The following is a 26,465-nucleotide window of genomic DNA, read 5'->3' as shown; positions in this document are numbered from 1 at the left end:
TACTGAAGGTACCACTGACAACTGTTCTTACCTTAGCCTTTTTCAGGCCACAGACTACAGGATTCTCAGATTTTACTATTTTAACTGGGGAAGATCTAAAACTGTCAGGTTCTCCTCGCTTACACAGGCCTGGATTATATGCTTCAGTGTCTTGACTGTAAGTTCCTTTCTGCATTAAGAAGACCCCACAGATCCTCAATGAAACTTACTTCTTAAGGAGACTAGAAACAACAGGCAAACCAGACAGAAATCCTTGATGAGAGGCATGATGGCACTGCACCAGATCAGAATTCAGAATTAAAGATTTTATATCTAAACCTGACACGATTACACTGGCCAGAATCACACACCAAGACACACTTTCTATCACAATATAAAAGTCAATGTGAAGGCAAGATGTTTTTCAAAGAAGTCCTTGTCTGTGCCTGCTAAAGGTACACCCAGATGACATCTAAAGTGCGTTGCTTTTCAGCTCATGTCCTCATCAAAGTTTAGCACACTCCACCTACAAGGCTGTACTTTTATTTTGTGGCAGGAAAGCAGTTCTTAATGTTATTGACAATTCCAGTGGGTTCTGTCATCAAGTACTCCAAACTCATCTACGCAGTCTAGTGCTGCTACTCCCTAATGGGACTGCTGTTTTAAGATACTCTCCCCATGAATAAATAACTGAGGACTAATGGAAGACCATAGAGACTCAGATCGACTCTTTACTGCCCTGAGAAAAAGGAACAAAAGGTGAATTATATTAATTTTTAACATGCTGAAATACATCACCCACAAAAGATACATTAATAGTAACAAATTCTCAGAACTATTCCAGATAGGCTATGCAGGCAAGGAGCAATAGATGTCCCCTCTGCACTTTGGGGACACTATACACATGTGATTTGCCAGTCCTTGTTTCTGTTGTCAAGCAGAATTCACAGTCCTTTACTTTACAAATGGTTTGCAAACCTCTTCATGATTTTGCATAAGAAACTATTTCACAGTAGGGTTGTGAGAGCAGAGAATGCTGTGTGTGGGATTGGTGTGGGTGCTGCAGCACACTTTGTGCTAGACTGAAACAGGAAAGCAACCACACCATGATGCAGCAGCTACTTTTACATCAAGATTACATCCATGTGCATTGGGAATCAACTTTTAAACACAGGGTTACTTTCACTTCCCACCTCACATTGTCCCTGTGGTGACTTGGGAAGCACCAGTGATACAAATGTAAACCCAGGTTGCTTCCTTCTCTACAGCCAATTCCTTAAGTTTGTGCTACTGGTTTTGAATCTCCACATTCCCAATGTGCATGCCTGTGTCTCCACAGCCTCCTGCTACCTGGAACTCAACCCTTGGGCATTTGTTTCACTGTCCCCAGACCAAGCACTTGTCACTCCTGGCACTGCCAGCAACCTTCACCATGGCTGGAATGACTCAAACAGAAAATGCCCAACAAACTATCAGCAGCCTTTCATTCACCTGCAGCAACTAAAGCAGGCTCCTGGAGCAGGTCTGCCCAGACATGGAGCAGGTTGAGCTGGCACCTGGTACGATGCTTGGATGCGGCAGGCTCTGCCCCACAGCTAATTCAGACTTCAGGGATCAGGCAGAATCACCCTCAACTGCACATCACCAGATGAGCCTGTATGGCAGATTTCTTCACAAGTGCTTCTCCACCCCAGCTTTCTATCTCAAGGCAAAGCCCTCCACAGCCCGGCGGCTCTGGTGCCCACACAGCACCTTCATACCACAGACATCAGAGCTCTGGCACTATGACACATTACTCAAACACGCGGTGACTTGCTATTCAACCCAGCAGCCGAGCAAGCAGAGCTCCCCTTTGTCTTCAGTTGCCCTGGGCAGCTGGAGCTTTTTCTGGCACCTGACTAGCAACCCTGTGGCTTTTACCTCATGTACAGAAATGAGACAAAACATGGATTCCAGCCTAGCTTCTTCCTGCATCTTTAAAGAAAGGCGTTCAGGTTTAGCACTGGCCAGCCAACTATGTTGCCCTCCGGGCTGCTTTTTAGAAGCTAAAGACAGCAAAGTCCATCTTTATGGTGTTTTAAGCCTTCTCCTCCGGCACCATGGCCGCACGGATTTCCTACCTGAACATGCCCTTCCATGTCCTGTCCCATCTGTGCTTTTTGGGGCAGTAAAGGTGCTATGTGCTAGGCAGACATGGTGCCCTGCAGAGAGGTATAGTGATGGAGGGGGAACCCAGTGCTTCCCCACATATTACAACCAACCTCAGCAGCAAGAGGAAGGCCCTGTGCATGGCACAGCTGCAGGCTTCACCCTTGGTAGAGGACAGCACTGCACATTACTCATGACGTAAGCAGTTATTGGAACTGAGAGATTTCCTGGTTCGCTCTGGCCAAGCTGTGCTGCGGCTCTCTAGTGCTACCATAGGACTTCAGCTAGATCCTCTCCTCCCTATTGCACCCCCTGTTTTTTTGCCAAGCTCCAACACATTTGTTCAGTTCACACAGTCTCCTGCTCCTCAGCACTCTTCCCTTACACAGTCTGAGACATTCCTAGGACCAAGTACCACTCAGATGAGCAAGACTAGAAAAATCTCTCACACACCCCCCACGCACAAGTCCTATTTTGGCTTGCTGTTGGTATAAACCACAGACTACTTCATGACTTTCTGGCACCCACAATCTACATCATCAGCCAGTGAGTGGGATGGGTCATATAGGCATGAGAGCACCCAGGCGAAACCACAGAAGGGTTAACCCTGCAGTGGGTTGAGAGAAAATGCGACCTTACAGAAGGCTCTCAGAGGAGCCAGAGTCCATGACTCACTGGGAGGGGCTGCACAAAAACAGGGCTTTCAGCAAGGCCCAAAGGAATTTCTTTAGGGAGATTCAGACACAGTTGTAGGAAGGCGCCTCACCTTTCCCACCACGGAGGGGATCCGATGACTGCCCTGCCAGGAAGGGAATTTGCTATTGTCCAGCTGATTGTTTCCAGTCTGGCTAAAATGGGATTGCAGAAGACTAATTGCTTCACTGGAGAGGAAAAAAAAAGAACAGTCTGGAGTGATGGAATTATTTTGTGGACTGTTGTTGTTTGGGTTTGTTTCCATCCTGGCTTAACGAGCATTAATGACTTCAGTTGCAGGAAAAAGAGGGGAGGAAAGCCATTAGTGTGAGAACATGATCCACACGGACATCTCTCACCCAGCACACACATTTCTGCCTCAGACAACTTCTACAGCCATGCTGGCAGCAGCACATTGCATCTATCTTCCACCCATCCCTTCCTCCTCCAGCCTTTCAGGATGAGGAAGGCAGCTGAAAGCAAACAGAGAAGTTAAGTTTCTGACCGTGAGTGCCAGCCTTCCTGCAGCTCAAATGCTTTAGCATGTTAGCTATGCTCGGCAGCATTGCCAGAAAAACCACTGTCCCTTCTCAGCGGCAGGGAAACAAAAGCAAAATGTCCCAGAACAGCGGATGCTCCAGGAGAAAGCAACAGAGCGCAAAGCTTGTAAAATAAAGTTTGTTTATTTTGTTTGCAGAAGCCACACTGAATCTTCTGAGATTACTGCTGTCCAGAGAGACAACATGAAACCTAAAGCCAAGACACGTAATTAATGTCAAAATTCTTCCTTACGTAACAGTGCCTGGGATGCAGCCACTCACTTGGCCAATGCTGTGAATGGCCCTGACAACCAAGGAAAAGCCTGCAAGCGAGTGATGCCTCTATTACACCCTGTGGCTACAGGCATCCTTACATACTCAGTGTGGGCTCCGGAGGATTAGGGATCAGGAGCTCACATCTACAAGCCAACGCTATTGCGGGACAGCCATCTTCTAATTGGCCACTTAGCCCTGGGAACAGAACGGCTTGAATTACACCAAACCACAGCAAAGTCTCAAGAAAGACATAAGCAGAGCAAGGACCTGGAAATATTAGGAGCTTCTCTGGAGTATTTCAGAACAAGTCTGGTTGTAAGGAAGTGAAGAGAAAGTATGGAGGACTCTCAGTCAAACAGTGACTTCAATTAACCTTTCCTAGACATGACAGAACATGGAGATACCTGCTACTCCATGACACATTTGACTCATGCAGAGGTAACAGCTAGGCCTCTAGAAACAATCATTTGACATCCCCTCCTTTTCACATATCCCCAATCCAGTGTTGGCTTACTGGCTCATGGCAATAGTTGGAATTTGCCGTCTTGCTTCCTGGCCAGCAGGGATACAGAGATGCCACAAGTTCATGTTGGGAAGCAGCATCCAACAGTTCTGATAGGAGCTTCTCTTGAGTACCCTGTGGCTTACGGAAAGCCCTCAATCCAGAAAGACCCAAAAGGTAGCTGTGACTTGAAATGATGAGGTGCAGGAAACAGGGCAGGCTGTGAGACAGTTTTCCATTAATTTTATCACACAACATACCTGATTTTTCCCCCTGGGGCTATCCCTGTCAGGGTAGTCACCAACTTGAGTGAGCAGAGCAATTTTACCAGATCAAAAAAGTGTAGGGGGATGTGCAACACAGATTTTTCACTCATGAATCAGAATAGCCCACTTGAACCACAGATGCCTTGGGGCTTTAGAGGTTCAAAAGCCAGTCTCGCTTTGCTCTGACTCCTTTCCAAACCAACATGATTTCCAGGAAGCAGCACAGGTTAGTATTGCCTTTCTGAAAGTAGACAGGAAAGTACGTTTCAAGTGGCTAAGTCACAGATAAGTGTAGGGATAGGTCAAAAATCATGATTTTGGGTATGAGTTACACTGGTTCCATCTCAAACCTACCAACAGAAGTTTTGACATTGATGGGCCATCACAACTTTGAAATTAACTCTGCAGTTCAAGATATGAGTTGGACTGCCTAAATCATCATTGGCTTGCATGCTGAGATCCGTAAGCCTCCTGCAGGGGTTGGCTCTGGCCCCAAAGAGACCCCACTGGGAGCAGGACTGGCAGGACCATGCTCTGTGCTTACACAAGTAAAGAGGGACCTGGCAGCGCTGCACTGTGCCCTTCACAGTGGGTGGACTATCTCGTTGGGACCTTGGCCAGCTATCAAGAATCAGAACAGCTCATTGGCTTTCTCATTTATCAAGGCTGGGCTGAGAAACAAGAAGCAGGCATCAGCTGCCAAGATTTTTGCTCCCTTCAGTGCTCAACAGTGGGTGAAGGCAGAAATTCTGTCTGTAAAGCTGCTGTTTGGGCACCAAGTTTCAAACTAGTAATACGAGAAATACTGAAATGGGGAGCTCCAGCTAGGAATAACTGTTAGGGAAGAGAAAACAATTAAGAGAAGGTGCAGGCAAAGGCTACATTGAGTTGATAAGATTGAGTCAAAATCCCCAAAACATAGAAAAGCATATAATTTCTCAACTTCCGGTTAAGAGATGCTGACAGACAGAAATACAAAGGACACCAATTCAGCTTTTAGGCACAAGTTACAAGGACACAGGACCTTGCTACATTTTCTTATCAGGGAAATGTCAAAAGGAACATAACCACATCCAGAGGAGGGAGGAGAAAATCTGATGCCCACATGCTAAATGTCACACATGAGCATGGACTCTAACATGGGTGCACGCTGAAATGTGCTGCAGCGTCATTACAAGAGCACACGCAGGCTTATTTGAAAGCCCATGAAGAGTTTGAAGGGATCACTTCCCATCACTCCCCTTCTACCACACAGGCTTGCACATGAAATAAATTCTCCCTGCTACCTTGGCACAGCTAATCCTGCTTTTCCCAATTCCCTGTTCCCGTCATGTCCCTTCCTCCAGCCCCCTTCCCCCAATAAACAAAGGAGTATGACCCTTTGGCAAGGCACCATAACACTTCTGCCTCCCCCAAAATGGCATAGATCAGAAATGGTTCAGATGCAAACATTCACTACCTTATTGGATGGACTTTGCTACAGCAGTACACCTGGATCAGGGATTTAGGTAGTAAATAACCTCTCCTACCTGGAAGTAATTTTCCTGATTCATAAGCACTTCTTTACTATGCTGCTGAGACATTTGTGAAAGCAGCTCCTGATGGTAATAACAAATTGTGCTTGTGAAACTCTAATTGATCTAGAAGAAATCAGCTCAAAGCGTGGAGGATCTCTGTGAATATATCACACCTTGTACATGGTTGAGACTTGAAGGCTTGCTCCTGTTTCCATTGTTGTCAGCTGGAATACTGCCACCTGCTTTAGTGGAATAATAATCAGGTAATACAATTCTGAGCCTAAATTGTGCCTTTAGGCACAGCCTCATAAAAGGGGAGGTTCTCCATCCTATTAACAGCAAAGGTGTTATGACTCAGAGGCCAAATGATGAGTAATGCTTTCCCCTTGCTTCATGGGAATAGGTTTTGCAATCTGCACCCTGGCCTGCACTAGCAGCTAACTACAAGCCTCAGCACCAGCTCAGGAAGATGATGGAATTTTCTCCCACATACACTTCGAGTTGTAAAGCAGACAACCATTGCTGCAGTGCTGCCACATAACAGTTGAAATTTTCAACTGTGCTACTATTTTTAGTTTAGCTTTTTTATCATTACAGGCAGCTGGTGATTCTGAACTAGAATCTAAAGATAAGGTGTTACAACGGTCCACCACTGATATTAAAAGCTGCGGATGACTTTACAAATTCCTGTTTGCATAAAACCAGAGTACCTAAATGCTCACCAGCATAAAGAGCGAAATCTAAACACTGGGATACTGACTAAGGAAGCATCAGGCACTGATCTTGGTACAGCTAAAAGAGTAAGTCAAATTCTCCCTGGATAGCTATGGCAGTTGCTGCAGGCCAAGTATGTTAACTATACTGATTTTCTCATTGTCTCCCTTACATAGTAGCTTTGCCCGCTGCAACACAGCACATACCAATAAATCTTCCATTTCAGCAAGTCAGAGGGAGCAGATGCAATAGCATTTTGTTGGCATATTCTTTGCTTTCAAAACTTGTGCAAAACATTTATTAAGGTTGACAGAGACCTTTTCCTCAGCTATATATACCAGCCTCCCTAATGCTATCCCAGGGGTCATATTCTCTGACGTTACTATTGAAAGCTTCCTTGATTCAAGGTGGGTACAAAGATCAGTAAAATGATAGGATTAATGCTGGGCAATTGTGGGGATCTCGGAGCAAAAGTTTTCAAAATTGGGTCCTTAAAAGTCACAAGCCTGAATGCTCTTGATATCAGGAAACACATTAAAAATCAGATGAGCAGTTCTGGCTAAAAAGGTTGCAGTAATGTTCACAGGTGGTTTTAAAATAAATTTTACATAACATCTTAAAATTTATTTCTGTTTTTATTTTTCTCTCCTCATGACCTTACACCTTTAAAAAGAAAGAAAAGGGCAGGAAAGGCAGAAAATTGGTCTTTTTGTAGAAAAATTTCTTAGTTTCAGAAGTTCTAACCTGAACACCTCCCAGCTACTCTGGGACTTAAAAACTGAGTCAAATTCTGGACTCCTTTCTTTAAAAACTTGGCTGTAGTTGTTACACCTAGCTATTTCTTGAATTGCATCTATACGCTTTTTTATTGTGAAATGCCTTCATAAGGATATATTAGTCATGAAAAGCATGACGGAACAGAAGTCACATCTAATCACTTATCCCCTCCACAGATGGGCAGCATTGCCTATTTTATTGCACCAATACCAGAATTCTCAGCTGACGCCGAGCTCTCATTTCAAACACTGCATAAATAAGAGTCCATGCCTGCAAGAGTGTTGTACGCAAGTTATTACATGCAGGTCTAACAACTACACCAAAGGAGAAGAAGAGTGAAATTATGAGACACTTGTATTTAGGCAAAGGTTATCCAGCCCTGGGGCAGGTGGGGAAACTAGACAAACTCTTGAGGTCCCTTCGAGCTCTGTTTTTTTAATGATTTATACAAACTCATTATGTGCAAGGTTTGCAGGTTTCAAATCAATCCCTTTAAAGAGCCATAAAGAAAAAAGTAGACACTAGCAGAGCCAATAACTTCTGTAGGCTATTCAGTAGTCCTTAGTCATGTGGAAAGTTGCATTAAAGTTCACAGACTATATACAGTGGAGTCAATGGGGCACAGAGATCCGATCTCAAAACAGGACTGCTCTACGTAAGCATAACTGTAAATCAGGACTCAACTGTCCTGCACAGTGACTGATTAAACATGACATGGAAACGTGAGAGGCTGGGGTTTTTTTATCTCTGCATTTTCCATTTGATCAAGTGCAGAGAAACAATACTTTAAACACTGCCTGCCAGAGGCTGTAGAAGAGCCCCCCTTGCAAGCATGCAATAACCACATTTGAGAGGAAAACAAGGTGGAAGATGCACTGTCTAGAACCACAAATCAGGTCTACATGAGCTGTCGACTGCCAGGTAAGATAGCCACAGACATTACTATACTCCTGACCCTAAGAGACATTCTTTTGTATTTCCTAAGCTGAATGAAGTGCTTCCAGAGACTCGAGCATGAAAATTTCTCTTCTGCACTAAGCAGTTTCTGCAGGGACAGAGCTGTTGGCATGCTATTCTGTGCCAATTTGCAGCTTTTAGCTGATTTGCTTCACTCATTCACCGTAAATCAGCTTATAGTTCATTCTTTCCACTACTCTCATAATACAGCACATCCTTCATTTTGTTCTGCTTACATTAATCTGCTGTCATCTTCAGGGCCCCAATCCAGGGAAGCACCAAATCCAGGAGTTCTGAATGGAGGTTTTGAAATGACAGGGACCAGATCCCACAGCTGAGGTTATGGTGCTCCACGGAGCAGACTCACACCCATTTTGGCACTTGCTGAGCTGTTTCCCACCCTTTCCTCCCGGATACAACCAACCTGCCTCTGCCCACATGTCAGAGAATCAGGGTGGGGAAGAGGGAGGCATCAAATAGAGCAAAGATGCCTCTACTGTAGCACATTCAAGCAAAAACTTTGAGAAAACTTTTAAAACACTTCATTAAATGAAAGATTTATCTTTATTTGCTAAGAAAACAAAGCTATGCATAGCACCTAAGCAAACCAATGTTAATCCCTGGAGAGCCCCCCAGTCAGCCGGTTTGCTTTGCTGGGCACTGCTGCTGTCAGTCATAGATCCATTTCAACTGCTAATTTACCTCCCTCAGGAAGGCCTCTTGAATTCAGGAGAAACAAGATCTGGCTCCAGATGTGAAAAAGGTCATGAGATGAGAATAAACAAATCCACCAGTTGCCAAAATAAAACAAACAAACAAACCTACACACACACACACACACAAAGTAAGAGACAGAACATGAGGGTTTCCATGTCTACAATACCTTGACTTATTGAAAAAAGCAAACTGAACACTAATAAAATTGCTCTGTTAACAGTGGGTGTATGTAATTAGGAAAGGCATTCAGCTTCTGTTTTCAGCATGTAACTTCTAATTGATTTTGCTGAAAGAAACTGGTGTTGTTTCAGTTAATAGGAGACTTTCCAGCAAAACTGGTCTCCGTAAAAGGCTTATGTAAACCTTACATCAAGTGCCACAGGCTTATTGTTTGAATTGGCAGAGAATAAACCTGTTGCAAAAAAACCCTTCACTACATAAGCCAATAGTCATGAGACACATACCTGCAGACCTTATGGGTCTCCTACCCTAGAGAAAGGTGATGGTTTCAGAGATTTGGCCAGTATCCAGCAATCTTTCCAGATCCCAGAGGATATGAAGCTTTTCCTTGTCATAAGTACTACACACGTGAAGGTGGTGCTTTCAGGTAACATACAAAAGAGTAAACATTTCCTATTAACAAACTTATTTTCCTCAAGAGCTGGTGTTTAGCCCCAGGGCAAGACCTGTTCTCATCTGGATAATTGTATAGTTATCTTTTGCCTCCCAAGGGGACCACACATCCTATTAAGCATAATCAATTCACAAGACTTACTTAATGGTGGCTGGTGACACATCAGAGCGTGGGGACTCTGTGCAAACCATCACACATTCAGAGGCTTGATAGAGTACAATGAGACCCCAAGCATCTCCAGAAGGGTAATTTGCATTAGAAATATCGATATGGACACAAAGGCAGTGAAATAAGCTAACTAGCATGAGTCCTCAGGATAAAAATAAGGTTCTGCAGCCAGCCAAAAACCAGTCCCTCTCCCAAGATCTCTAATCCAGTCTCTTAGCTCCTCTGGCTCTTGGTCAGCCACATTACCTACATGCTACACTACCTACACCCTTAATGATGTATCTGCCAGTCTGCTACACCAAGCAGTGAGCCTTGATTATCACCTAACCTTTTCCTGGAAACATCCAGCATGAGCTGATCCCAGATATGTCCTTGTCCTACTACTCTGTGGGCAGGGGTACACAATATACTATAATGTGACAAGTAGAAAAGCATGTTTCCATGGCTGGATGCATTCCCCTGTATGAATGGGATAAGGAACCACACTGTACTTGTCGACATTTTTTTTTCAGGAAGCAACTATAAATAGTTGCTGCTGAGCTGACAGCTAAACGTCAGCTTAGGGCAAGACAGAGATGTTTCCTTGATAAGCCCAGAAAGCCATTTCTCCCTTGCAGGGTTGCAAATGAAAAAAGAAACAACCACCATAATCTGTGAAAATGAAAGCTCTCCTCTGAAAACGTACAAATTCACACATGTATGTTTACGGGACTTCTATTCTGGCCACAGCTTAGTAGCAAAAAGCTACCTTGAAGCAAACCTGCTGAAAATTTCAGCTGCATCACAAAAACCATCCTATAAGAGCACCAATCCAGCAGCAGACCTGGTTTTAATGTTTAAAAGTTGCATACAAACAAAATACAGCATTTGCTTCAGGAACCCCATTTCAAAGACTCACAGCAGCAACTGCAGGAATACTGCATCATGGCTGTTTCAAATTGCATACATGTGGCTAGAAAAGTAATCAACAAACACCCGATTTTAGCTGTTACCCCAGGGCAAAGTGACACATTTCAACTACTTTTCAGTGAATTTTCAGTGCTGGCTCTCAAGTCTCTCTGGCATTTCAAAAGAGAGAAGACACAGCTTTTGGCAGCGCTTGCAGCAAACGCAACTCAACCTCAACTTACCAGGAGAATGCTCATTGTGTTGGTAAATGCAGACCCTCTCCTGAACTGCTTAATCTTGAAGGGGGCAAGGAAAAATATAGTATTATTATGTTTAGTGCAGAAGAAAAACAAATGACCCAGGGTATTCTAGGCCAGCATCATTCTTACTTCATTGACACTGGGAATCGAGAAAGAAGAGGCACAATAGCTTGTGGCAAAACACTTTCTGGTCAAGCTTTTCCTGGTGCTTTTGCTCTTGCTCCTGCTCCCAGCTTCCTGAGCAAGCACTCACATTCTGATCACAAAATCTCCAAACTCTCTTACACAAGTGCAGTGATTCCCTTCTGGCCATCTCCTTTCATTCTGCAGACTCCATTATGGAGCCCAGTGCTCATGACCCGGCAGAAGCAACCTCAGTTCAGTACAACTGGAGCCCGCAGCTCTCTCGTCTTACATCTCCCAGAGCGGAGTCACCCTGACTAATTTTAAAACAAGTCATCCCCCTCCAAATCTGCCCCTTGCAGCTGAAGCTGCCTGACTCCAAAGCTCAACCAGGCTCTTAACAAGATCAAAGCCCATGCAGTTGTTCAAGCAGGTTTTCAACTACTCCTCCAGTTTCTACCATGAATTACAGCAGCACTTGGAGAGTGCGAAAACCCAGGGGGATCGATTACTCCTGCCCTGTGACAGGCAGCAGGCTGGAGGGCACAGGACAAGCTGTAAGCATAGTGGCATTACATTATGCACAGACAGTTTTGCTGCTGAATGATTGACAATAACTACTGGATGTCACTATTTTAAGGATAATGTCATTCACGTAATTATCTGGCACGGTTTCTCTTTGGAGGCTGGCATTATTCACAGGGGAGGAATTAGACCAAAATCCAGCTGTAGAGTAAGCAGATTTGCTATTCTATGCAGACAATCACTGTGCCTTACAAGCTCAATACATATGGTACATATCAGTAGTAATTTTCGTACTCTGAAGACCCAGAGAACATTAAAATGACTATTTTACTGTGCCACATATATCATATGATTTCATACTTGAAAATGATTTCATATTCTCTGTCCTCACCTGGCCATCTGGTTCTCACTGCACCTCAAGCTAGGAAGAGAAAGACAAGTTGCTTTTACTTGATTTAGCTTATCATCTCACCATCAGATTGGAAAGTGTCCCCTCTGCAGCCCCTGGCCCTTCAGCCACTTCAGCCCTCAGCTATTCTGTTTTTAGTGTGTTCAAACTTGGTTTTATCTGACACAGGAGGATGCGTTACTAAACGCAGGACTGCATTGCCTAGGTTAAACTATGCAAAGCCCCAAACCAAATGGCATTTGGCTCAATCCACAGTGTGAAATGGTACTAACAGAGCCTGGCTGGGATTGGAACTGGTCCTATCCTGGACCCAGTTGTAGGTCTCAGCTGTACAACTGTAACCAACCAGCAAAAATTGAGAGTTGGCATTATTCTTTACAGTGCTGGCATGCCACAAGTGGGACAGAGGAAAGCTACAGCAAACCATACAAAATTATGCATGTTTTGCTGCTGGAACCCAGGTAACAGTAGCCCAAAGAAAACAACTGGCTGTTCCTCTTTCCAGTGGTCTGGGCAAGAGGATGCCAGAAATGTTCTGCAAAGCGTGTCAGAAAGAAGCCTTTCTGTATAACCAGAATGCCCCATCGCTGACATCTCCTGGCTCTAGCTGTCTTATTTCAACCAGAAGTCTTGCTCTGCCCCTGGCCTATATGGGAGGATGTTGGTCAAATGGTCAGCTTGGCCAGGGAGGCTTCTGCAAGGCAGACTGGCTGTCTATGCCTTGATGCTTGAGCTGACAGGGGAGCATTTTGGCAGTAGAGAAGGGAAAAAATATAACCATCATCCTGAGTACGGAATAATGACAAATAAAGAGCTGCCTTTAGGAAGTAGCTTCCTGAGAACAGCCTTGAGACCTGGGAAGAGAGGCTGACACAGGGAGTCAATGATGCTTCAATCCAGTTGCAACACAAAGATGCCAGTCATGGAGGGGAAGAAAAAACTCCTGCTGTAGAATCATGGCAGGAATTAAAAGACTTTTAGTGGCTGATCTGCATGGAACTGAATAGGTATGTCAAATAGATAGGGTTTAAACACAGGCCTATAGTTAATACAGGGAAATCAAAAGGCTTTGGTATAATCAGCACATTTAAATAACACAGTGGCAAAAGCAACAGCTCCTTGCATTTATCTCCAAGAAAATCTAGGAAGGTTTCACTTAAAGCCTGACCATTTGCTACCAGTTTGGCACATGCTCTATGGCAGCAGGACAGGCCCAGAGCAGCACAGTGGAGGCTTTTGCTGGTCAGCAGCTAACACCCAGCAGCCACACAGTCACCTGAGGTGCAGACAAGTTGCAGTTCTGGGGCTAATATAAACCAGCTATGTGAATTGCCACCAATGCAAACCCTAGCCTCTGTGCCTCTCAAAAGACACGTTTTCCTGCGTGCTTGCACACACGTTATAGGAAGACCATCCCTGCAGCCAATACTGCAGCCAGAAATTTCACTCCTGCCTGGAAGCTGGTGCGCCTTGGACAACGTGCAGGTGTCTTGGGTTCAGCAGTAGCAGTCATTTTTCTCCTCCTTGGTAGCTGGTGCAGTGCAGTGTTTCGACTTTCAGCTCAGGAACAGAGCTGATAACAAGGATGTTTTGGTTTGGCCAAGGACTTTGTGAGCCTCATGCTCTGCCAGGGAGGAGGGGAAGCCAGGAGGAAGCAGAGACAGGACACCTGACCTGAACTGACCAAAGAGGTATTCCATACCACAGCACGTCATGCCCGGGCTGGGGGGTAACTGGGAGTGAGCCGGAAGGGCTGGGAGACTGCAGGGTTGGAGGAGGTATGGGTCGGTGCTTGGTCGGGCTTGGGGGGCAAGTTATCGGTCGGCTGGTGGTGAGATGATGTATTCTCTTCCCTTGTTATTTCCTTTATCATTATTATCATTGGTGGTAGCAGTAGTGATCTGTGTTATACCTTAGTTACTAAACTGTTCTTATCTTAACCCATGGGAGTTGCATTCATTTCGATTCTCCTCTCCGTCCCTCCGGGAGTAGGGGAGGGCAAGAATCGGGGGGAATGAGTGAATGAGCCCTCTGCCTGGTTTTAAACCATGACAGCAGGGGAAAGTGGAAGTGCTGTTATCCCAGCTGACAACGTGTTCCTGGTGGGCAGCAAGTGAGAGTTAGTTATTATGCAGAAAACTCAGGCTATCATCTCAGCCATGTTGTTCAGACAAAGAGAATGAATGAATGCAGGGCTCACCGATAAATGATGCCTCTTTCATGGAGAAACATAAGGGCTGAAATAATTTCTGCAGCATAGAACCGGGCCCGATCTTCATCGAAGCGACGTGACTTCTGAATATGGAACATCAAGTCCCCGCCATTTACGAACTCCATCACAAAGAACAGGCGATCCTTCACACACGCAAACACAACAGATATGAACAGCATTAATCATACCTTCTGTCAGGCTTAGATAGTTCTAAGTAAAACCATTATCTACCAAACAAAAACAGATTAAATACCCATGAGGCACTGGGGAAAAAGAAAAAATGCCAACTTCTTCAGGAGAGATTAAGTCAATACCAGGAAGAGCTGTTAGTGCCTCCTTGCCCTGCACTCCTCACAAAAATGTTGTCCCTGTTGTGAAATGAATTCTTGTCCACATGGGATTAGGCATATCCCTAAGTGTGTGCTCATCACTAACCAGCTGCCATTGGGTTTCCCAAACTGTCCTTAGCCTGAATCAGCAAAGAGTGACACCCTTTCAACAGCACTCTCCGAGCCGAGCAGGCACAAGAGAAATCTGTAAAAGGTCACTTGCTCTGTAGTCAACACCTCAGATCTCTGGGGAAATACACTCCATAGTAAAACATGTATAACCAGACTACACTCAGACTGCAGCTTCGCCACAACAGCACATTGTCTGAAGGGTATCCTAATGCCATTTCTGGGGAATACACACTGTTTTCCAGAATGGGATTTCCTGCCATACACTTGCATAGCAGCTGCTTGACAGACCCTCCAATTTCAGCTTTTCTCTGATTAACCTGCAGAGACCTCTGGGTGTTGAAGGAACTGGTAAGGACAAAGTATAAGTTAATTTTTCAGCCGGACAGAAAAGCAACCTGTTTGATAAAGTTCCCAGATCTGATGTTAATCATCTACAAGCTAGTTTTAAACTCTCTCTAAGTTTAAGAGGATAAGCATTGTTATGCTCCACCTTCTGGCAGCCAGCCAGCTTGAAATGACTACTGGTATTAACATCTTGAGATGCACACAGCAGAAGAAAAGCCACCAGGAATCCTTTCATTCCTCTCTGTATATGAGCAGGAAAGCAAATGGCTCATGACAGACAAGAACAGCTTGCTTCTCATCACCATCCTGGGCTCTGCTCAACAGCTTCTGGGCTCCTTCCAGAAGCCAAGATACATGTGTTCCTGGCAATCTCACAATACTATTGTGTCTAGCACCAAGGCCACGTGTTTAATGTTATCTCTGGTCCATATAAACAACAATACTTCATTGTTTCACTATGCCTTTATTACAGGGCTGCTCAAAGACACCCAAGCTGGCTTGTCTACAGCACCAGTCTAAGACAGTAGCACAAACTCTGCAAACCAGCAAAACTTGGCTCTTCAGCCCACATCAGATCTCTAATGCTACATCTTTGATGCATTAGTTAAACTGAGATCAGCTACACCTTGCCTACCTGCTCAGCAACCCTTCCTCCAGCTGCAGTGCAGTTATCACCCCTGCCTTGCCAGTCAGGCCAGCTTTTACACCTCCTTGTTGTTCCTCCCGGCCTCGTTCCTTGCTGATCTCTCCACATGACACATGTTTACCTAGACCAGCTTGTCCAGGCATCTCTTCAAGCCCACACTTACAAAAGAAATCCATTTTGCCAGATCTCCAACAGGAAGGAATTTAGCAGCAACCCGACAAGGGGGGGGGGGGGGGTGTGTTTATAATAAGTAATATAAATGCTTGTATAAACATGAATACAGTTAAGTGAACATGCATATATTTTCTGCTCTTCCTTAAAGGTGAGATTCAGGGAAACAAAGTTAACTCTTCCTAGCATAAAACTGCTTCTCCAGTGTGGACAAACCCCCACAGCCCTTTTGGATGTACTCATCTATCTTTTGGATGTACTCATCTGTATTACGATGCATAAAAGAGATACTACTTCTTTCTCAAATGTTCCAGTGAGCACTGAAACAGCCAGGCTTAACATGCACATCACTGCTGTCATGGTGTTAGCAGCATTTTGTTACAAACAGCTCTTGCTTCAGACTAACTGTAAACCTGAGCTGGTATTGAATCACAGAACGGTATGGGCTGGAAGGGACCTTAAAGATCATAACGCCTCACCTCCACCCATGGTCTCACTTCAAAAGTCAAGTACAAATACAGTACTTTGAACTATATATGTATATATATTTATTTTTTTAACAGGTCCAGCTAATTGTCTGTCCAGTATTCTAACATTTAGAAATCCTGTGGGGCATCTGAAGAAAAAAGCAGGATGGGTATTATAACTTGCTCATGATACAGCATTTGTGCACTGGCCTGCTACATGCCTGGCAACGTATTAGCAAAAAGAACACTAACAACCACCCGTTGGGGAACAGCATCTAAGAACCAGGCAGTCTTCCATTTTCACTCTTAAGCACCATCGGCTTGACAAACTGCAAAGACCAACAGCTCTCCCAGGAACCACTGAGAAATAAAATGAACATGCTATTTTATGGGGGGAAGAGGTGCAGGGGGAGGAAGGCAATTTTGCAGCAGGCAGATTAAGAGTGAATAAACAGATTTAAATGGCACCAGGAAATCTTAAAACAACAGACAGTTCAGATACTTGAAAATTTGACCTGATTTAATGTTATGTGCATCCTTTCTTGGGGACTATCAGTGAGAATTAGAAGTTGAAAGCTGGAGTGTTTTTTGACAGGGCTTAATACTGAAATCCTCAGATTTCTACTCATAGAATCAACTAGATTGGAAAAGAGCTTTAAGCTCATCAAGTCTGACCATTACCCCATGACTGCCAAGACCACCACTAAATCATGTCCTCATTACACAGTTTTGAACATTTCCAGGGAAGGTGATTCCACCACTTCTCTGGGCAGCCTGTTCCAATGCCTGAACACCTTCTCTGTGAAGAAATTATTCCTATTTTTCTATTTTGCATTGCTCAGAAGTCTTCCCTCATCTGCTATCTCTGTTTGACGTTGGCAAGAGTAAGAAAAGAGCATTTGAGTCAACAGGAAACAGTGACGTGAAAGCCTTTGCAGCCGTGGCAGCCACATGAGGAAATCACATTGCACCATTTCTGGGCTGGGATTGAGATAAATAAGTCGCAGAGCAATTGTTACTGTAAATTGAAGAAATACTCAGAGGAAATAAAGTCCATGAGATCACGTGTGGTCATTTCAAGGTTGACCTACAGCTAGAGATTAGCCTTGCCAATTTCAGTGCAAGAGAACTGTTTGAGGTTTCAGGGTGGGGGGGTGTTGGTGTTTGGGTTTTGTGTTTTTTTTTTTAATTAATTTATTTGTTTAAATTTTAATTTGCTATTCCTATGTATTTGTCTATTAGCAGGACAGGGGCTGTTCGAATCACATACTATGTCTTAAGGACAGTGTGTGATAGCAATTATACATACCTTCAAAGCTTCATTTGCCTGTTGTCTTAGTGGGGTTTTGGTGGGGCTTGAAGAGAGTCCCCTGAGTGCAAAAGCCACGGGGTGGGACAATCCACATACTAGTTACTGCCCCTTGCAAACACAAGCACTATGAAATCGAACTCAAACATTACTTTAGCCCTTTGCCCTCACCAGCTCTACAAGCAAGCTGTTTTGTACCCTCATGCCTTTCCTCTTCATTATCACAGGAGAATAAAAAAAAAACAACACAGATTTTATTAGAAGAGCATCCTTTCCCTCTGCATGACCCAAAAAAATCAGTGTGATGGGTAACTTACACCTCCTCCTAGTTAAAAGTCTAGCTGATGTCCATGTACAACCTACACAAGACCAAAGACATCCGAAGAAAGATGAGAACCTCACCTTTGATCACAGGCTTTCATGCTAAGTAAATGGGACAGGGTAGCAGCATTGCCCCCTTCAGGAAACACGGAGGGAGGAGCTGGAGAAAGAAATATTTCTTATCTGCAGACCAGAATAGCAAATCTGCCTTCCCTATCTGCCCTACAACAGCTGTTGTGCCAAGGGCAGCATGGACCAGAGAGAGTTTCTCTCAAGAAAGTCATCAGCAGAGGTTCAGGAAACCCACTGCAAAACACCAACGGGTGTCTGCTCTCCAGCCTCCACAGCTACCAGGAATAGGCTTGGACAGGCCTTGCACATCCCATTCACAGCAGAGCTCTCCCAGACACTGCTTCTGCACACACTGATTTCTCTGCAGGACAAGGGCCTGAGCTGACTCACCAAGGACACATCCCAGCAGTAATTCCACCCAAGCATCTTCATTAGCTACCAGCTACCGTGTAAGGCAGCATTTGGAGGATACAGAGACCTGGTTAAATGTGGTTTAAAGCAATAGTCCAATTCCCCCCCCCCCCCAACAAAAAAAGATGTATTAATTGCATTCATCTTCATGCACACAACTTCTCAGAAAATCAGCTTTAGGCTCAATCTGAGTTCCCTGAAGCCAAAGGATTTTCCCATGAAAACAGTAGTTTTTCGTTGTTTTGGCAGCTCATGCTTTGCAGAGCAGAAGGCAGGCTTTCAAAATTATCTCCATACAGAGACAGCTGTGTCACTGCTTCCCAGCAAAAGTTTACTGCTTCCAAAAAAAGAGTAGCAGGGCTCAGGGAGCTTGCAAGCAAATTATTACAAGATAATTACAGGAGCTGGCAGGCTCCCTCAGCACTCTCAGCGTTCCTGATATCCCTTTGTGGTCCACAACCCCCACACAAAGCAATCTGCCTTAGGTCTTGCTGGGAGCGTGCAAATAAACCGTGCTGTCACTGTACTAGCCTTTGGAAAGCCACATGTCCAACTCCCCCAGCAGTGCAAGTAGCCATCCATATCTAGGTCAAGGCACTGCAAAGCACAGGACCCAGAGGAGGAATAATAAACAGGTTTGTTTCTCAATGTTTATCTTCATAGGTGTAACAAAACCATGAAGCACACTCAGGCGCTGCTCTGCACTGAAATGCCTTCCCCCCATACCCAGCCCTTTGACCAAGGATGCACCACATCCTTGTGAGCTGAGTACTGGTCCAGCTAGGAAGTTTACAGGCTGTTTAGGGGGGGGCTATATGTGGCAGTGTTTCATATCCAGAGAGGACTGCAGGTGTCATAAGAACGGGCTCACCAAAAGCAACATGTGTGCACACAACAGCTGAAGCAGATGGGATGAGCTCAGCCTCAATTTCCAAACAGTGTCAAAGCCACATTCACCCGACCGAGATGGAGCAAGACACTGACTTATGTTAGGTGAAGATTTCAAATCAGAATAACTACATCAAGCAGAGAAGAAGAAACACCTCCATGCCACGTTTGCTCAGCTAAAATTACGTGCACGCATTAGTTGCGCTTCCCAAACACGGCCGCAGTGATGACTGCCATGGTACCTGCTGCTGCTCCGCTTGTGAGACTTCCCAGACGAGCAAGGCAGCAGCAGAAAGGCAGCAGGTTTTACAGCCATCTGCCAGCTGGCTTTTGGTGCTCTGGCAGCCATTTTACCTCCCTGCTTCAGTGGCTGCAGAAGTGCACACCAGCCTCAGGAACCACTTCTGCCTAGGAAACATCAAGCCATGCAAGGGAGCATGCCACAGACGGCACATACAGCCCTGGGGCTATCGAGATGGAGGGATCACTGTGTGCACATATGAAAGGCTGAGAAAAGGAAGGTTTCTTTCTTCTGATGGTTTTGGGGTGGTTTGGTTTGTTGTTATGTTTTTTTTTATTAGCTAGAAGGGGGTGCAGTAAAATTTAGCACTCAATGGGGATAAGGTGCATGTGGCATCTACTCCAGGCTGGGCAGCTGGTAAGCATGCTTCTGAGAAGCACCGGCCACTTCCCCATACCAGGCTCAGTTTTAGTTCCTTTAACAAAGCCACTGGCGTCATTGTCACAACTCCTGGAACAGGACAGTTATCACTTAAAACCACACTCTGCTATCTGACGCTGCTGGTAATGGGCACAATGCAGGTTCTCCTGTGTGGCAGTCAGTCACATAAACACCGCCTAGAGAATAACGAATTGGCTCTTCCCATTTGCATAAATAAACTCTGTGGGGTCCCTCGGGGTAAAGGCTGCCTTCTGCATACATGTGTGCCTGTCATCACACAGCCTGAAACCTGAGCTCATTCCAGAAGAGCTGAACAATGACAACCACAACGCAGGGCAAGCTGATGGGAGTTTGTGCTCCCACCTGCTCCAGGAAAAGTAAATAGATAAAAAAAAAAAAAAATCACAAATTAACTACACCCTCCAAATCTCTGTCTCTGTTTTCTTAACCATGCAACTAAAATCTCAAGCTCATAGACTGAAGAGTTTTTGTAACACACGAATTCATTCAGCCATTTCTCTGGAACAATGCAGCCTTCAGGGTACACAAGTGAACCATACGTACATCCTTCCTCTTCATACCCTCCCCTTCAGATGGTCTAATTTGTACACTATTACATGATTAGCTCATTTTTTGAGTAGAAACTTTTACTCAGCATAAATGCAAAAGGATGCCTTTTATCACTCTTGTTCATCTGTATTTTTTCTATTAGAAATAAACCAAAAGTCACAACTAGAAAAAACACTAAATTCATTCCAGACACTAGGTCAACCACTTAAATCCCGTACCAAAAAAAAGCCTGTATAATCCCTATTAAAAAAGAAAAGCAAGTCAGTTTAGCTACCTTTAAAACAAAACATCAAAAAAATAAAATCAAAGCTAATTGAAAGAATAAACAAAATTAAATCTTCCACTCCAGACCTTTTAAAATGGCATAGAAAACAACATAAACACTCCTTCCCACTTCAAAGATCAAAAACCAAAGGGCTGGCTGCATTTAGAGAGGAATAAATTGAGGAAAAAGGAATTAGAATGCAGCAAGATACAGACATCACCTGTTAATCAAAGATTTATAGGACATCTGCCCCCCTCAGCTGGCTGCTGATATCACGATGTCTCAGAAGAGACCTGTATGAGGTCTGTAAAGATCATGCTCATTTTACAGCCCCCAGTTCAGATGAAAACTATTGGAATTGGTGTTTCTAGTTTGGAGTGACCAACCTCAGACAGCTCTGAACTCTGCAATATTTGCTGGCCTCAAACTGTGCTAGGGAATTATGGAATAGTTAGGTTTGGAAAGGACCTTAAGATCATCTAGTTCTGATCCCCCTGTCATGGAGGCTAGAGAGCTCTACAAGCTCAGCCAAAGGTCTTCAGGAAAACTAAGGATGCCAAAACACTCAAAGGCCACTTGGAAACTGCTTACTTTGAGGGCTTTGTGGATCCATTCTTCCACCCTAAACATCACCTGGAAAGCAATATGGATTCAAAGAGACTGAAATCTAAAGCACTGCTGAGTCGCAATTACCTCTTCTCTGAGCTTTGACTGCCCTTTCTTTTGGTTCTCCTTTCCCCTATCCTTAGTGGCACCTGCTGGCTCAGGCTGCTTGTGAATCGCTTTCACTTTGATCCATATTTATGCTGCAACTTCCTTGATTTTAAGGTCAAAGACAAAATATTAGATTCACATGCTGTGGCTAACCATTGGCAACAGCATCTCCTTCAGCTACCCTTGCAATAAACTTGGTAAGTCTAAGTTACAGTCTCTCCCATGAGCCACTGCAGATGGAGAAAGGCATTTTCTCAGCTTCATAACAATGCAAGTATCCATGGTCCCTCAACAACTGGGGCGGGAAAGTTACACTCAGGAGCTACAACATGATGATGGCAGCTAACCCTTCAGCTCGTATCACCTTTTTCTGCACCCTAAGTGTGGACACCCAGCAAAGTTCACAGATCAAATCAGAAATGTCAGTCAGATCTTGTTTCATCTTCCACTATGCCCACAAAAGAAAACCCAGCTGAAACTCTGACTGTGTTTGCTCCTGCAAACCATCACAAGGTGTTACTGTGCACAACAGAGAACGCTGAGCCTTTCAGACCGGGCTTTGGAGTCTTCACACATGTGATTTACTGGCAACTTGAGCTGGCATACCAGCAAAGATGTCATGGGTTTTGGTGGATACGGACATTGTAAAACCACAGGAAGATATACTTTTTATCAGGTTGCCTTTATTTGGTGCTAGACAAAACAGGAGCCAGAGAAAGGCAGAAACAAATTGCTTCTCCCATGGTCACAAAGCCAATGTGAGAGCACCATGATGCCATGATGCACATGCCTGCAGAAGTCACATTGGGCAGAAAGGTGGAGAGAGGGAATTCCCCTGTACTTCCTGCCCAACAGCCCCCCCCCCCCCCCCCCCCCCAACCCTAACTCTCCCCTGTAGAGTCCCAGGTAAAACACAACCCAAGCCTGACCTCAGAAAGGCTATGAAGCCAGTCTCCAGCAGGGTGCCTTGTGTGCACACAGGGTGCCAGGAAGCATGCTAGACTGTACCAAGCTTTTTGGAACATGCCTGGCCCAGAAACATGATGTCCCCATCAACTTCTTCACTTGATTTTTGACTGACAACAAGAAAACTGAAGTGTGCACTGGTCTTCCAACAGAGTGGCCTGGGGTTAGCAATGGTCTCAAGGCTCAAGAACAGGGGAAAAGGTCTCAAAGCTGACAGAAAAGCATCCAAGGAGTACACTTGGCTGTCAGGTGTATGCATGTATGGAGTCATGCCTCCCCCAACATGCCAGAGAAGGAAGGCTAGGGTTTAGCGCCTGGGAGATGATCAAAGCTGTCCTCTCTGCTTTTAAAGGGCTCCCTCTCCAGTGCCTTTCAAAGAGAATATCAAAGAAGCCTCATCACTTCCTTACCATCCACCAGCATGCTCCTAGGCCTCTCTCAGGACACTTGTTTATCTAACCAAAGCCCTGGGAAGGCTGCCACTGCCTTTCCAGACTTCCTTACCTCCACTATGCCATGCTCTGCCCAAGGGCTGCCTTGCGCTCTGCCTATTTGGTGACAGTGGAGTAGCTGGTGACAATCAGAGCGATACAGAGAGCCACTGGAAGGACCATGACCGAGGGACTCCCCTGGACATACAAGGGCACCTACATCTCTCTCGTGGCACCTGGGGACTAATGGGTGGGTGAGCAGCCAGCCAGCAGCCACTGCTCAGTCCCACCACTTTGGCTGGTGGGCCCTCACTTGAAAATCATGCGCCCATCAAAGCCTCCAGGTTACCTCCAACACTTCTAGGAAGTGAAATAAAGGCTTCTCTCCAAATACGTGGGTGACCCATGACATGATGCCCATGCTGACCATGGAAGAACTGCTTGAGTGCCCCAAGAACCAGCAGAGACGTGCAGAAACCCTCCCCTTTCATGTTGAGAGCATGACATCAGCCCGTAGCTTGTAAAGGGAGCACAAAGCTGCGCGCCAGACTTCAGGCTGCCCTCATAAAATGGGACCAGTTCAATTATTATGCTGCCCTGGAGTCCCTGGGCCAGTCCCGATTGGCTTCAATAGCACTCCTGCTAGCTATTATCTCGGAAGGACGCTCGTTACAGAAAAATCACATCCCTCTGCCAAGTTCTCGTGTCTCGCTATTTTTGGAACAGCACGGGCAGGCTCTGTGCCTCAGCAACTGTCAGCAGAGCCACCCAAAGCAAATCCATATAATGATCAGGCTAGCAAGGACAGTGCTGGAAACAGCATGGCCTGGGGTCCCCTGGAAGCATGAGAAAAGGGATAAGGGCAATAAACATAAAACCCAGAAGCTATTTGACACTATTTGCATAGGAAGCTGATTTCCCCCAGCCCTCTTCATTCTCATGCATATGAGTGGAGACAAAGGGATTTAAGAGGAAACCACCTGCACAGGAAGGATGGTTCCTAAAATCCAAAGAAGACAGGACCTTCTTAGTGCAAACTCCTTTTAATTAAAACATTCCAGGATCCACATTCCCCAGGATTAAATTACTGATTTAGCTATTTATACACATAGCCTCTTTCACCTGTTCTAGGACAGTATGTTTGAGGTGTTGGATGACAGCATCAGGTAAACAGAAACAAGCATTTTTTGTGTGCGCTCCCTAATACAGGATCCACGATTATCCACAGGTCCCAGCACCTGTCAGCAACTCACAGATTACTGGAGTAGGAGCATAATCCTCTGCGACACTAAAGGATGATTCTAAGGCCCTTAGAAAAAGCAGAGGTAAATGGCTTGGGCAAGCTGCAAAGCTCCCATAGTGAGGCTTTCAATTAAAAAAAAAAAAAAAAGAAAAAAAAAAGAATTGAAACCCAGAGATGTGGGGAGCAAGGAAAACCTCACTTGGATGCACTTGAGCACAATTTAAACTGCAGGGAAGCTGCAGGTCTCCTTCCTTGCCTTTCACAGGAAAGGAATCTGGAGGTGCAAGTCAAAAACTGCCCAGCCAAGTAGTGGGCACGCAGAGGGCCACGTCCAGCCTCTGCTAGCCTGCTGCGCAGTTAACACTTCCTCTTCAGGCTCTGAAAACTGTGACCCATAGCAGGCAGAGACAACGCTGGCAGCTCCTACCACCTAGCGGCTGCAGTATTTCTCTGTGACACAGCAAGGAGGCTGGTCGGAGGGCAGGCAGCCTCGGCTCACCCTGGGCTTTCTTCGCAGCCCTTGCTAGCACGTACCACTTGTGCCGCAGCTGGGACGAACTTAGGACCACAGTGAGCACAGAGGCAGCACAAGAGAGCAGAAACCTTTCTGGAAAACGTCAGTGGCTAATGTACGCATAAAAAGCCCTCAGCTAGCTCTAAAGCAGGTGAGCAAAGTAGCAGCAATATAGATGAATTCCAGTAATGCATTGCTGTTTCTGGTACTTATTCCAGCTCAGGTAATGCTAGATTACTGGCACTACACGACATGGCACCATGCAGTGCAGACATTAAACAGTGCAGACTTAAACAGGCTGTTTAAGTTACCCCCTAGGCTGCTTAAGTCAGGGGAAGAGTTTGCTGGTTTGGGTGGAATATTATACAAGAGCCAGAATTCAAATGTCTCCAGATGCAGCCAAACCCTCAAACCCTCTGAGCACTCTGTCCTCAAACTGCTGCAGCATTTCAGGCACTTCCAAGGTCCTTCCTTTCCAGGTTCCACAATTTGCCTTTAACTGGGGAAGGAAGGGTGAGAGTGGAACGTAACTGGACACTCCTATTCTATATCCAGCCTCACCAGTGCCAAGCGGAGGGGATAATGACTTCCCCTGAGCTCCTGAAGCAGCCCAGGACATAATTTAACCTACGTGTATGAGATTCCAATGCTGACTTATACTGAACTTGGCACCAACCACAAGCCTTTGCCAGTTAGTCTCAGCCTGTCTTGATGCATCTTGTGGGATCAGGCTCTGACTTTACTTTGACAAATAGTAAGAAGACTCAAAATGGCTAGTTCTCGACAATGTCCTAAAGGCAGGCCCAGTAGCTCATTATTTATCCAGGATCTCCACAGCTGACTGGAGTCAAGCTTTGTTTTTTTATGACATGAACTGTTAATGTCAGAGTTCAGGCTATGTGATACATGTGATGTGACTTCCATGTAATTTAAAGTGAAAATGGGTATTGTTTTGTGTAACCTTGTTCCCAACTCCAAACACAAGTAGCATTTTTAAATATTCAAAACACTGGCCAGCAGCCATAAGTGGTATTTTCTTTTTTACTTAATTTATATATATATATATATATTATTTTCTGTTAAGTTTTTGTTCATGGAGAGGATAACGCCATGCCATATAAAGAACAAGCAGAAACCCCAAGTACTGTATCAGCCTGGCTAAGTCCTCCTGGAACAACTCTGTCCAGTGAATACCCTGCTGTTGCAATCACTTCTATAATATAGCAAAGGGATTTAATTATGATTTTATAAGCAATTTAAATCTGGTTATTCTGGATTGCAGTGGGTGTCACTGAGAGCAGAACATGGGCAAAAGATGAAATGAACCACATTAGTCTTAAATATACTTTTGTAAACACTTTCCTTTTTGGTTATGTGTATTATTTGAGAGAAGTAGTTTTCTGTTACTGACAATCCAGATAAAGCAAAGCGAGATTCAAGTGGAACCTGAGAAAGACTGGCAATAGCAGGGTCTGCTGTGACAAGCACCACTCCCTTGGCACCCTTTCAGAGGCTGACCAGCTCTGTGTTCTGGGCGCAAGGGCTGAGGGGTTCTTCCCTCCACTCCTCTGACAAGCTGGTCCAGAAATTCCTGTTCCAGGCTGCTCTACTCCTCCTTTTCATTTCCAGTCTAACTGTATCCATGGCCAGTCTAGACTCATTTAATCCGAGCCAGCATCTTGACA

At 45.0% G+C, this 26,465-nt stretch overlaps 1 protein-coding gene across 2 annotated transcripts in view; it reads right to left on the bottom strand.

Annotated features, from left to right (window-relative positions):
- PRKCH (protein kinase C eta) overlaps window positions 1-26,465 on the bottom strand; it is a 118,539-nt gene that overhangs the window by 31,823 nt on the left and 60,251 nt on the right. For both annotated transcript variants that reach the window (XM_057416134.1, XM_057416135.1), the window contains one exon: window positions 14,293-14,447. In XM_057416134.1, coding sequence (XP_057272117.1) covers window positions 14,293-14,447 — 155 coding nt within the window. The remainder of the gene's footprint in view (window positions 1-14,292; window positions 14,448-26,465) is intronic.

Source organism: Pezoporus wallicus, unplaced genomic scaffold (assembly GCF_028554395.1).
Source record: "Pezoporus wallicus isolate ANWC-B61680 ecotype Strahan unplaced genomic scaffold, APGP_CSIRO_Pwel_v1 scaffold_2146, whole genome shotgun sequence".
Classification (NCBI taxonomy): domain Eukaryota; kingdom Metazoa; phylum Chordata; class Aves; order Psittaciformes; family Psittacidae; genus Pezoporus; species Pezoporus wallicus.
This window is presented reverse-complemented; position numbering and strand designations above follow the sequence as displayed.